Here is a 14,275-nt window from a genome sequence, read left to right on the forward strand (position 1 = left end):
TGGCGAAACGTTTCTTCAATAAAGATTCCCATGTGTTTCACAAGTGTCTCAATTCTTCAACTTGTCGGTTTTCAAAACCATTCACCACACACACAGACATCACTCTGTACAACAAGGAAATAAGAACTTACGGAAGAGGATTGGCAGACGGTACAAAATATCCCCAACGGCAAGCTGGGGTGCAATGAGCAGGTAGGTGGTAGTTCTGACTTGAAACAGGTTAGGTAAGGTTTGTCAGGAAACAGTACGAGTGTTTCCTGACGCTGGTCTTAGTCATATGACGACATACAGCCTCAGCTTTTGGTCATCTGACCGAGACCTACCGCTGGCTTACCGGTCCACACCTTTAAATATTAAAGTTATAATTATAACCATTAGATTCTTTTTCTCTAGACTTGAAGAGTGTTTTGGCCTGGGTGATCATCAGCTCTTAGCAATAAAAGGACAGATAATGCAAATAAAAGATAAAATTAACAATATAAAGCTACTAGCATAAATAAAACACAGGATTAAGCAGTCAGTTAAAATAAACAGCCTGTTAAAAATACCATTAAAATAATAATACCACAAGACAAACCTAAAAATTCCCAGAGGTCCTTACAGACCCCCCGGTAATTCTAGAAAACGCGACAATTTTAAAAGAGCTGTGACATAAGCGAAAGACTACAGTTACCAATTACTACTCGGCGGATAGTAGTTTACTATCATACAATTTTACACCACATTGCAATTAAGTATTCTACAAATTGTTATTTTGGGAGATATTAGCGAAAATAGTACGTTAATTTGAATTGTGCAACATAGTTGAGCCAATCAACGCTTAGTTCTGAGTCGCGTCACAAGCCAGATCGATGGCTGAGGTAAGGTTGGGTTTCGCTGGTTTGGTTACGTGTTTAACATTTGCACACTAAAATACTATCTGAACTGCAAAACCAACTTGATATTTTACAATTTAAACTAAATATTAATGACCCAAAACAAGGCGTAAGCCTCAGCTAGGAGTTAAAATGCATGCCACAGCTGCACGCCACAAGCTACACAGAGGGAGAAGCAGCACACGCAAACACAACTGTGCCACAATCTAAATGAGGCCTTATCAACAATATATAGTTGTAGTATAACCTTGGGACATCTGAGTGGTAGAATATTTGGCAAGCAAGTCCTTATTTAGTCTTTGGTTACTTTTTTTTTTACAATGGTCTTGAGGGCACACATATTATGGACACAAAATATTATGTAGATTGAACTGAAGTCAAACTATGTGACTTTCCACTCGAGTCCCTGGTTAGGACTCAGGGTGAAGCAAGATGTATGGGCAAATCTTACACCTGTTGCTCATACTCGCCTAGCAGTAAATAGATACATAAAGAGTTAGTTTCATTCACGAGTCTATTTTGGGTCACATTCCATGGAAGATAACCTTAAGGGCCCCAGCGGATATAGACCACATTATTTGACTTCATTGGATTCTGTGTTAAAAACCCTCCGGGTTAATATTAGCAAAGTTTTTTCTTCTTAAGAAAATATGAATGTGTATGACGCCTATTATAATAATAATAATAATAATAATAATAATAATAATAATAATAATAATAATCTTTATTTCTACAAGTATAACTATTACAGACTTAGCTAACATCATTAAATTTGCTGATTATTATTGATAAAGGGTACGTTTCGTTTATGACTGGCAGAGATATGGAGGAAAGCGAGAAGAAAAAGGATGGGGGGGGAGGTTAAGAGGACACATAAGTGATTTATGAGCCCCAGCTGGGATGGTGAAGGGGCAAGAGGTGACCCACAGGCCGTGGGACTCAACGAAGGATAGAGGGGACGGGGATAGGGAAGGTTGGAGGAAAAGGGGTCGTTGAGTTTATGACTATTCGGAAGTCTAAAGATGTCGGGATATGTTTTGTTTTGTTTTTCTATTTAGCAAATTTAGGAACATCCGCAGTGTGATACTAGCCTATACTAAAGGAGCGTTATATAGTACGAACACACCCAGGCTAGCCAATGGCTACCCTGCACAAACGTAGTGTACGGCTACCCTATTTTATTTGATAGTTACATTGTAGGAAGACCCCAGAGTGTGCAGCTACATCATTTTATGGTAATATATAACATCGGTGTGGCTTCTGGCACATCTAATCATCTCTCTCTCTCTCTCTCTGGCGTGGTTTGAAAAATTCGAGGTGTGATATGATCACCGTATGCAAGATACTCACGGTATCGACAAAATGGAAAATACCAGACTGACGTCGAAGAGACCCAAACAAGGGAACAACGATGAAAGAACACACAGATGAACCACACGGATATTCGGAAGTACTCCTATGGTGCAAAGGTTGTGATATAGGACCCAGAGGGTTAGGAATCAACTACTTCAGCTGAAACTTGACGTGTATGCTCACTCGACGTGAGCATACACGTCTATTATTATATGAATTTAAGAAGTGATCACAAACACGCCGAACATGAATACCACAATCAACTCAGATAATTGTTACTATTATTATTGCTGGTAGCTAGTAGTAGTAGTAGTAGTAATAGTAGTAGTAGTAGTAATAGTAATAGTAGTAGTAGTAGTAGTAGTAGTAGTAGTAGTAGTAGTAGTAGTAGTAGTAGTAGTATATTAAAAAGTTAAACCGGTGTGCGTCATACATCACTCGAACAAGCAAGTGTTAAAAACAGCCAAGCATATTTTGGAGGAGCGGAGCTCATCTTTAAAGTCGAGCATTGATTGGTTTGATGTCAATCTTCACTGTTGCCAACTGCTGTCAGAGTCAGGAGCTCACGGCTTCAACACTCCCAGCCTTCATGTTGCCTGCATGTTGAGTCAAACGCCAAGATATATATATATATATATATATATATATATATATATATATATATATATATATATATATATATATATATATATATATATATATATATATATATAAAATGTCGTGGGGGGTCGGTGGTGGAATAAAAAAAAAAGCTACTAGCATACCTGAGAATTTCGGGTTACTTACTCAGGATAATTTAAGAGGCATGAAAGGTGGCTTATTTTCACTGGGGCCCTTCTTGTACCTCCTAGGACGCTACCCCTGAACATTACTCTCGTATTTCCCAGGATACGCCGTAGATACCTATTTACAGCTAGGTGAATAGGAGCAGTATGTTCAAGTCTTTACCCGTACGTCTCATCCTGCTCCGGACTCGAACATGGATCCCATCGGCCGTTAGCCATGAGTACACCAGAGTACACCAGAATGCAGATTAGTTTGAGTACATGTTTATCAGCCGAGTGAGGTGTCGTGTATATGAATAATTTGTCCGACCCAAGATTAGCATCGTTCTGTTTATACAAGGGGGCTCTTGTGTAATAATGTCTGGGATGGTCACACATTAGTGCTCTAGTTTGTCTAAAGCTTAAACAAGAGGTCTTTCAGGTTGCCATACAAGCTCTTCTCTTTTTATACCCAATGCTAAAATTAAACCTCTTAGCGCCACTATGATTTGATATAATTTACTGAAAATGAGTACCAAACACAAGAATATTTTATACAATACTGACTAAAAGTATATTGTATATACTGCTGACTACAAAAGTACCCTGCACAATACTAACTACAAGAGTCTGTTGTACAACACTTACTGCAAGAATATTCCATACATTTCTGACTACAGTATCTTGCACAATACCAGCTACAAGAGTATATTGTACAATACTGAGTACAAGAATATCTTTTACGATATTTGTAATAGCGTTGTGCAATAGCTTAGCCAAATAAGTGAGTGGGAATGGGTCAGCATGAGTAGGACCTACCAGTCATACTAAAAGGGAATAGCTAAACACGCAGGTATCATACACCTCCTAGGAATGAAACGTCAGTAAGGTTTCATTCAAGGAACAGCAGGGTACCTTAATTCCTTAGAACAAGAGCTCTTCACCAGCACCAAGCGCCCCCCCCCTCTCAGCCCCCTTGAAGGGATCCGTTCAAAAAATAATGATTTTTCTCAACAATATATATTATAGCCTTCCCTTATATATATATATATATATATATATATATATATATATATATATATATATATATCAGTGACAGTGAGTAGGTGATAAAAAAAATTAAGAGTGGTTATGAAGGAGGTATTTACCCTCTTGTCATATGTGAAATGGAAGCCTGTTAAAAGTCTTGCATACTGATAAGACTGCTGGTCTTTTCTTAGTCTGATATTTTTTCCTCTTGATTGTCACACTGAGATGACGGAACAGGAAAACAGCAACGCTTGGGTCCCTAGTAGTGTTGATGAGCCTGGAACTCAGGTCACTGAAGAAGCCTGTATAACATTTATCCTAGGGTCCAAGGGTCTCCGACCCTACTGGGACAAAATGGTACAAACAGTTTTTGACCAATACAAAAATGCAAACAGGTGTCAGCCAGAGTAGATACGCAGGTTGTTTCTCAACTGCATCATGGCTCCGCTTGTTTGTCTCCTTTTGATAGCTCTAGGCCTTTCATGTTGCAATCATCATCAGGAGCGTGCAGTGTTGCAGAAATGACTAGGAAGTCCAAGTAGATTAGTTCAGGGGGAACGTTCTAGCTCCCCTGAACTAATGAATACACTAGGAAATATACAAAAACAGGATGACAGGTTAACCCCCTCCCGTTGCATTAGAATTCCTTTCACAAACACAGATTAACAACATTTATCCTGAAAAGCGGGACATACATGAAGTGCACATATGGAGAAAGGTCTGCACTCTGAAGGAGGGCTGCGGATGTTGGAATCATCTGAGCTGTAATGTTGGCACGCCTCTAGCAAGACAAAGTGATGGTGACAGTGTTTCTTCTTTTTCGGGTCGCCCTACTTGTGTGTGTGTGTGTGTGTGTGTGTGTGTGTGTGTGTGTGTGTGTGTGTGTGTGTGTGTGTGTGTGTACCCACTTATTTGTGGTTGGAGGGGTCAATTCACAGCTCCTGGCCCTCCCCTCTTCGCTGGTCACTACCAGGTTCACTCTCTCGTTGCTCAACGGGCTTTATCGTACCTCTTCTTAAAGATGTGTATGGATCCTACCTTCGCGACATCACTCTCAGATTGTTCCACTTCCTGACAACTCTGGCCGAAGAAATACTTCCTAACATCCCCGTGAGTCATCTGAGTTTTCAACTTGCAATCGTTGCTGTGTTCCATCTCTGAAACATTCTGTCTATCCACCTTGTCAATTCCTCTCAGTATTTTATGTCATTATCATGTACCCCTTATCCCTCCTGTCCTCCAGTGTCGTCAGGTTGATTTCCCTCAACCTCTCCTCGTAGTACATACCCCTTAGCTCCGGGACTAGTCTTGTTGCAAACCTTTGCACTTTTTCTAATTTCTTGGCGTGCTTGACCAGGTGTGGGTTCCATACTGGTGCTGCATACTCCAATATGGGCCTGACTTACTCAGTGTACGGTGTCCTGAATGACTCCTTACTCAGGTGTCGAAACGCTATTCTTAGGTTTGCCAGGCGCCCGTATGTTGCAGCAGTTATTTGGTTAATGTGCACCTCAGGAAATGCGCTAAGTATGATACCCGTCACTCCCTGTCCTTGAGTGAGGTTTGCAGTCGTTGGTCCCCCCATAGCGTGTAATCCGTCTGCGGTCAATCTTTGACTCTCCCCAATCTTCATGACTTTGTGCTTGGTGGGGTTAAACTCCAGGAGCCAGTTGTTGGACAAAGCTTGCAGCCTGTCTAGATACCTTTGTAGTTCTACCTGACCCTCATCCGTTTGAATTCTCCGCAATAACTTAACATCGTCTGCAAATAGGGACACCTCTGAATTTATCCCTTCCGTCATGTCATTCATATATTCCAGAAATAGCACCGGCCCTAGGACTGACTCTTCAGGAACCCTGCTTGTCACAGGCGCGCACTCTGACACCTCGACACGTACCATCACTCGTTTCCCTCCTGCCAGATATTCTCTGGTCCATTGCAGTGCCTTTCCTGTTATTCCTGCCTGCTCCTCTAACTTCTGCACTAATATCTTGTACGGAATTGTGTCGAAAGCGTTCTTACAGTCCAAGAAAATGCAATCTACCCTCCCCTCTCTCTCTTTCTCTCTCTTCCCTGTCTTACTTCTGTCACCTTGTCGTAAAACTCCAGTAGGCTCCTTTCTAGGTGCTCCACCACTCTTCTCCTGAGAAGCTTTTCCATGACTCTACATACTATACCTGTCAGTGACATTGGTGTGTAAAGTACTGCCTGTCTGTCTCCTTGTGTGTACTCACCTAATTGTGGTTGCAGAGGTCGAGACTCGGCTCCTGGCCTCCACCTCTTCACTGGCCGCTACTGGGTCCTCCCTCTCCCTGCTCCATGAGCTTTATCATACCTCGTCTTAAAACTATGTATGGTTCCTGCCTCCACTACGTCACTTGCCAGACTATTCTACTTCCTGACAACTCTATGGCTGAAGGAGTACTTCCTAACATTTCCCTTTGACTCATCTGAGTCTTCAACTTCCAATTGTGACCCCTTGTTTCTGTGTCCCATCTCTGGAACATCCTGTCTCTGTCCACCTTATCTATTCCTCGAAGTATTTTGTATGTCGTTATCATGTCTCCCATAGCCCTCCTGTCCTCCAGTGTCGTCAGGCCGATTTCCCTTAACCTTTCTTCGTAGGACATTCCCCTTAACTCTGGAACTAGTCTTGTCGCAGACCTCTGCACTTTCTCTAACTTCTTGACGTGCTTCACCAGGTGTGGGTTCCAAACTGGTGCTGTATATTCCAGTATGGGCCTGACGTACACGGTGTACAGTGTCTTAAACTATTCCTTACCGAGGTATCGGAAAGCTATTCTCAGGTTTGCCAGGCGCCCGTATTATGCAGCAATTATCTGCTTAATATGTGCTTCCGGAGACATGTTCGGTATTATACTTACCCCAAGATCTTTCTCATTGAGTGAGGTTTGCAGTCTTTGGCCACTTAGCCAATACTCTGTCTGCGGTCTTCTCTGCCCTTCTCCGATCTTCATGACTTTGCATTTGGAGGGGTTAAATTCTAGGAGCCAGTTGCTGTACCACGCGTCCAGCCTGTCCAGGTCTCTTTGAAGTCCTGCCTGATCCTCATCTGATTTAATTCTCCTCATTGACTTCACATCATCTGCAAACAGGGACACTTCTGAGTTTATCCCTTCCGTCATGTCATTCACATATGCCAAAAATAGCACTGGTCCTAGAACTGACCCCTGCAGGACCCCGCTCGTCACAGGCGCCCGTTGTGATACCTCATCACGTACTATGACTCGCTGTTACCTCCCTGTCAGGTATTCTCTGATACATTGCAGTGCCCTTCCCGTTATACGTGTCTGATCCTCTAGCTTCTGCACTAATCTTTTGTGAGGAACTGTGTTGAAGGCCTTCGTGCAGTCCAAGAAAATGCAATCAACCCACCCTTCTCTCTCGTGTCTTACTTCTGTTACCTTGTCATACAACTCCAGTAGGTTTGTGACACAGGATTTGCCTTCCATGAATCCGTGCTGGCTGTCGTTTATAATCTTGTTCCTTTCCAGGTGTTCCACCACCCTTCTGATAATTTTCTCCATGACTGCATACTATACACGTCAGTGACACTGGTCTATAGTTTAGTGCCTCGTTTCTGTCTCCTTTCTTAAAGATGGGGACTACATTTTCCGGTCTTCTATACGTCAGGTAGCTGCCCAGTTTCAAGGGATGTGTTGAAAATTGTGGTTACTGGCACACACAGCATCTCTGTTCCTTCTCTAAGGACCCACGGAGAGACGCTGTCCGGTCCCACCGCCTTCGAGGTGTCACGTTCACATAGCAGCTTCTTCTCCTCGGTTGTGTGTATTTCATCCAACACTTGTTGTGTGTGTGTGTGTACGAGTAACCCTCAATCGTTAGGTCCAGTGCTTATGTTGATATTTTTAAACAAATATGTAAATATTAATATTTAAAAAACATCGGCTGGTATCGGCCTTTTTCACCAATACCGTAAAAATGGCCGATACCGATACTTTGATGCATCCTTTATATATATATATATATATATATATATATATATATATATATATATATATATATATATATAAATATATATATATATATATATATATATATATATATATATATATATATATATATATATATATATATATATATATATATGCCGTGCCGAATAGGTAAAACTGGTCAATTAGTAAGAACTCATTTATAAATAAGTCCCTTTAAAAATTTTCTCTTATACGTTTAAAGATATATTTTTTTCATTTTTGTTATCGTAAAAACTAATAATTTTGTACAAAAAGAACCTTAGAAAACTTACCTAACCTTCTTACAACAAGCGCAATTTAATTTAGCCTAATCCAACTAAATATATTTTAGATAAGTTTACAATAATTTAATAATAAACAAACACAATTAAATATATTTTTTCGTTAGTTTCAGAATGATTTTTGCAAAATTATTGCATACACGAATTTTCGCTTGCCTTATTCGGCAAGAAGAGCGTTGCTAATTAAGCCAAAATCACAAGTTTTACCTATTTGGCACGACAAATATATATATATATATATATATATATATATATATATATATATATATATATATATATATATATATATATATAGATGTATCTTTATTGCGTGCCCAGTGTTACTTACTGGGTGCCTGATGGTTGTAGCATGGTGGCCTAGTGGATAAAGGTATCGAGAAATTTACCTAGTGTCCCGGAAGGCTGAGTAAATGTCATGGGTTCGATCCCCAATCAGTCGCAGTATTGTATTTGCTTAAAATTTTTATATATATATATATATATATATATATATATATATATATATATATATATATATATATATATATATATATATATATATATATATACATATATATATATATTGGTCGTGGGAGCAAGGGGCTAATAATCCCTGTATAAATTACTAAATTAAAAAAGAAAACCTTTCGTTTTTTTCGGTCACCCTGCCTCTGTGGGATGCGGCCGGCGGGTAGAAACAAAAAATATATGTATATCGTTCTGAATAAACCAAACCGGCGAGCTAGGCATAAAATGCAAGTCTTTTCTGTTGAATATGCAGAGTGAAAATTTGTTTATGCCATATATTTGCAAAAAATCAATCAAAAAATATCGAAAAAAATATATATCATTATTTATATTAAGCAATATTAAATAAATTTATACTGACCTTAACTTCGAACTATAGACCAATAAGCCTAACCACCATAGTGGGAAAATTTATGGGAACAATAATTGCCGAGGCAATTCGTAGCCATCTTGAAAAGCATAAGCTGATCAACTAATTTCAGCACGGTTTTACAAAAGGGTGTTCCTATCTTAGGAATTTATTATTTTTTCACTAAGGTATTTAAGGAGATAGATTCATGGTAATGAATATGATATTGTGTATATGGACTTCAGTAAGGATTTTGATAGAGTCCCACATCAGAGACTATTGAGGAAAATTAAGGCACACGGAATAGAATTTTCTTCCTGGATAGCGGCGTGGTTGACAGATAGGCAGCAGAGAGTTTGCATAAATGGGGAGAAGTCAGAGTGGGGAAGCGTCACGAGCGGTGTTCCACACGGGTCAGTGTTGGGCCCCTTGTAGTTTACAATCTACATAAACGACATAGATGAGGGAATAAATATCGATATAAGATAGTTTGCTGATGACACCAAAATAGGCCGACGAATTCATTCTGACGAGGACATTAGAGCACTCCAGGAAGATTTGAATAGACTGATGCAGTGGTCGGAGAAGTGGCAGATGCAGTTTAATATAGACAAATGCAAAGTTCTAAACATTGGACAGGAAAATAATCATGCCACATATAAACTAAATAATCTAGATCTTAATATTACTGATTGCGAAAAGGATTTAGGAGTTCTGGTTAGCAGTAATCTAAAACCAAGACAACAGTGCATAATTGTTTGCAATAAAGGTAACAGAATCCTTGGCTTCATATCAAGAAGCATAAACAATAGGAGTCCTCAGGTTGTTCTTCAACTCCATATATCCTTGGTTAGGCCTCATTTAGATTATGCTGGCAGTTTTGGTCACCGTATTACAGAATGGATATAAATGCTCTGGAAAACGTACAAAGGAGGATGACAAAGTTGATCCCATGTATCACAAATCTTCCCTATGAGGATAGACTGAGGGGCCCTGAATCTGCACTCTCGAGAAAGGCCTAACTAATATTTGGGGGGGATATGATTGAGGTGTATAAAGGAAAGAAATAAATAAATGAAGGGGATGCAAATAGCGTGCTAAAAATCTCTAGCCAAGACAGGACTCGCAGCAATGGTTTTAAGTTGGAAAAATTCAGATTCAGGAAGGATACAGGAAAGCACTGGTTTGGTAATAGAGTTGTGGATGAGTGGAACAAACTCCCGAGTACCGTCAAAGAAGCTAAAGCGTTGTGCATTTTTAAAAATAGGTTAAATACATGAGTGGGTGTGAGTTGGACTTGACTAGCTTGTGCTACTAAGTCTGATGGCGTGCTCCTTCCTTAAGTGAATGTGACCTGACCTGACTAGGTTGGGTCATTGGTTTAAGCCGGTGGGAGACTTGGACCTGCCTCGCATGGGCCAGTAGGCATGCTGCAGTGTTCCTTTTTTTCTTTTGTTCTTATGACCTGTGATATATTTAGTTGAATTTGAATTTTAAAAAAATAGGTTAATTTAAGGTTAGTTAGGCGAGATTTTTAAAGTTAAGTTTGGTCCAAAAATATTTTTTTAATGAAAAAACATGTCTTTCAATTTGTAAATTAATTTTTTTGGAGAAGTCGAAGCTTTTGGGAGGTCAGTCTAATTGACTAATTCGGCTCATTGAGCACAACACACACTCCCAGCTATGAGTCGACCCTTGCAGCCCCATATAGGTAAGTACACACACACACACACACACACACACACACACACACACACACACACACACACACACACACACACACACACACACACACACACACACACAGCAGGAACCATACGTAGCTTTAAGATGAGGTATGATAAAGCTCATGGAGCAGGGTGATAGAAGACTTAGTAGCACTCAGTGAAGAGGCGGGGCCAGGAGCTGATTCTCGACCCCTGCAACCACAAATAGTACAATTAGGTGAGTACACACACATCTACACTTGGGAGAGTGGACCTATTAGCGACCAGCGAAGAGGCGGGGCCAGGAGCTGTGTTTCCACCTCTGCAACCACATATAGGTGAGTATATGAGACATGAAGGTGCTGAAAATATCGACAAATTCTGTATCTCAGTAAATTTAGATTAACAGAGGTATAGTGCAGCACTTGCTTGGCAATATTTTTTATTTATTTACTGGGAGAAGCGCTAAACTCGTACGGGATATACAGCGCCTCGGGTGGCAATCAGATTCGATGCAAGGAAAAGGTGGGAAGTTCTAGTATCTTGGATCAAGAGCTTTTCACGTGATTCAAGGCACCCGGTTGAAGAGATTGGAAAATCGTGGGACACGGATGATGACTGCTCTCAAATTATGTTATGACAAAGCATATTATAATTATAATTATTATTATTATAAGACAATCGCTAAATTCTACATATTATAAATTGCGAGTTAATAATACATTACTATAAAACATACATGTAAATGCTGTCATTACATTAAAGTTCCCAAGGAAATAACATTTTTTAATTACTAAATGAATTGTTATTAAGAGGGTTTAGGTAGTTTATAATAATTATAAAACAACAAATAAAGTGACCAGGGTAAAGTTTACCCCACTTGAAGTTAAGCCTTGACAAGACTCGTGGCTGACTTATAAATAACTGACCCACACCTCACTCTCTTACCCACAACTCACTATTTTTCCCACAACACGGTCTTCCCCACACTACAGTGTCCTCCCCACACTACAGTGTCTTCCCCACACTACAGTGTCTTCCCCACACTACAGTGTCTTCCCTACACTACAGTGTCCTCCCCACACTACAGTGTCTTCCCCACACTACAGTGTCTTCCCCACACTACAGTGTCTTCCCCCACACTACAGTGTCTTCCCTCACACTACAGTGTCTTCCCTACACTAGTGTCTTCCCACATTAGTATCTTCCCCACACTACAGTGTCTTCCCCACACTACAGTGTCCTCCCCACACTACAGTATCTTCCCCACACTACAGTGTCTTCCCCACACTACAGTGTCTTCCCCACACTACAGTGTCTTCCCCACAACACACTCCCCCACAACACACTCTCCCCTACAACACACTCTTCCCCACAACACACTCTTCCCCACAACACACTCCCCCACAACACACTCTCCCCCACAACACACTCTTCCCACAACACACTCTCCCCCACAACACACTCTCCCCCACAACACACTCTCCCCCACAACACACTTCCCCACAACACACTCTTCCCCACAACACACTCCCCCACAACACACTCTTCCCCACAACACACTCTCCCCCACAACACACTCTCCCCCACAACACACTCCCCCACAACACACTCTTCCCCACAACACACTCTCCCCCACAACACACTCTCCCCACAACACACTCCCCCACAACACACTCTCCCCCACAACACTCTCCCCCACAACACACACTACCCCACAACACACACTCCCCCACAACACACTCTCCCCCACAACACACTCTTCCCCACAACACACTCTCCCCCACAACACACTCTCCCCCACAACACACTCTTCCCCACAACACACTCTCCCCCACAACACACTCTCCCCCACAACACACTCTTCCCCACAACACTCTCCCCCACAACACACTCTTCCCCACAACACACTCTCCCCCACAACACACTCTTCCCCACAACACACTCTCCCCCACAACACACTCTCCCCCACAACACACTCTTCCCCACAACACTCTCCCCCACAACGCACTCCCCCACAACACACTCTTCCCCACAACACACTCCCCCACAACACACTCTCCCCCACAACACACTCTCCCCCACAACACACTCTCCCCCACAACACACTCTCCCCACAACACACTCTCCCCCACACCTACAGAAGTTTAGATAATAATATAATTTTAATGGTGGTAACTTACCTGCGAAGCCTCGACAGTCCTGACATTAGCATAGTCGGCAGAGCTGCTCTTGCTCTTACACGAAGCTTGTCTTTTATGGTGCTGCTGTGGCTGCTGCTGGTGATGTTGCTGCTGCTGCTGCTGTTGTTGCAGGTGTTGCTGTTGTTGCAGGTGTTGCTGTTGCTGTTGCATTGACTGAGTGCCCGGGGCGCTGGCCATGGCGTCATGCACACACCTCTGGACTGGTAACTTGGCCACCCTCGAGGATCACATCAGTAATGCTCTGCCCTGCCACACTGACACAAGATCAACACCCTGGTCACGCCATCACTACACAGACTCGACACAAAGACAAAGGAACACACCATCAAACACTGATTTTTCCAAAATATATATATATATAAATTCCAGCGGCTGGAGTCCCTGCTGGCTAGCCTCGCGGCTCACATGGCGGCGTTCTTCTCGCTCTCCTCTTCCAAGGAGATTTTATATTCAAAGTGGCGTGGAAGGGATGTATCAGCGTGCAATGAATAATTTTGAAGGGGAGAGCATGGACACCTAGCCCACCCGCCGGCCAGGACATCACTACTGAGTCGTCTGCAGCAGCTGTCACTTGGCGCCGGGTATCGACCCTGTGAAGCTGCCTCCTCCCGTCCACCGATAGATGTCACCCCCTCCAGCCAACCCTCCTGGATCCTCCTCCAGGGAGTCTCAACTCCATCTCTGTCTGGTGTATCAACCCTACAGGGAGTAGAGTCAGAAAAATCAATATGATATATGAATGCCTCGATGGTCTCTATACTCTGGCACACATTTTAATATTCCTTCATTATTCAGTTTCTTGCTATTCTTAACTTCATTACTTTTAGTGTTTTGTATTTCATTCCACGTAGGAAGAAAAATTAATTCGCCGAGAATTATAAACTATGTAATGAAACTATATGTAATTAACGATGAGCATAATTATATTGATATTTACCTTCTGTTTTTTCTTCCTCCCGCTTCCTATCTCTCCCTTGTTAGTCTACATCTTCCTCTTCCTCCTCACTTCCTCTATCCACTTCTGTTTTCGTTCTTTAGTTGATAAATTCCTCCATCCATTCCGATCTCTCCATTTTCTCCAGATTCTTCCCTCCACTCCAAACCCTTCCCTCCACTTCAGATTCTTCCCTCCACTCCAAACCCTTCCCTCCACTTCAGATTCTTCCCTCCACTCCAAACCCTTCCCTTCAC

The 14,275-nt window shown here is 41.7% G+C and overlaps 1 protein-coding gene across 1 annotated transcript in view; it reads right to left on the reverse strand.

The window, feature by feature from the left end:
* The window catches only part of ssp6 (short spindle 6), a 59,942-nt gene extending 46,283 nt beyond the window's left edge, over positions 1-13,659 (reverse strand). The window contains exon 1 of the mRNA XM_070095489.1: positions 13,064-13,659. Coding sequence (XP_069951590.1) covers positions 13,064-13,261 — 198 coding nt within the window. The 5' untranslated portion in view covers positions 13,262-13,659. The remainder of the gene's footprint in view (positions 1-13,063) is intronic.
* Positions 13,660-14,275: the final 616 nt, after the last annotated feature.

Source organism: Cherax quadricarinatus, chromosome 50 (genome assembly GCF_038502225.1).
Source record: "Cherax quadricarinatus isolate ZL_2023a chromosome 50, ASM3850222v1, whole genome shotgun sequence".
Classification (NCBI taxonomy): domain Eukaryota; kingdom Metazoa; phylum Arthropoda; class Malacostraca; order Decapoda; family Parastacidae; genus Cherax; species Cherax quadricarinatus.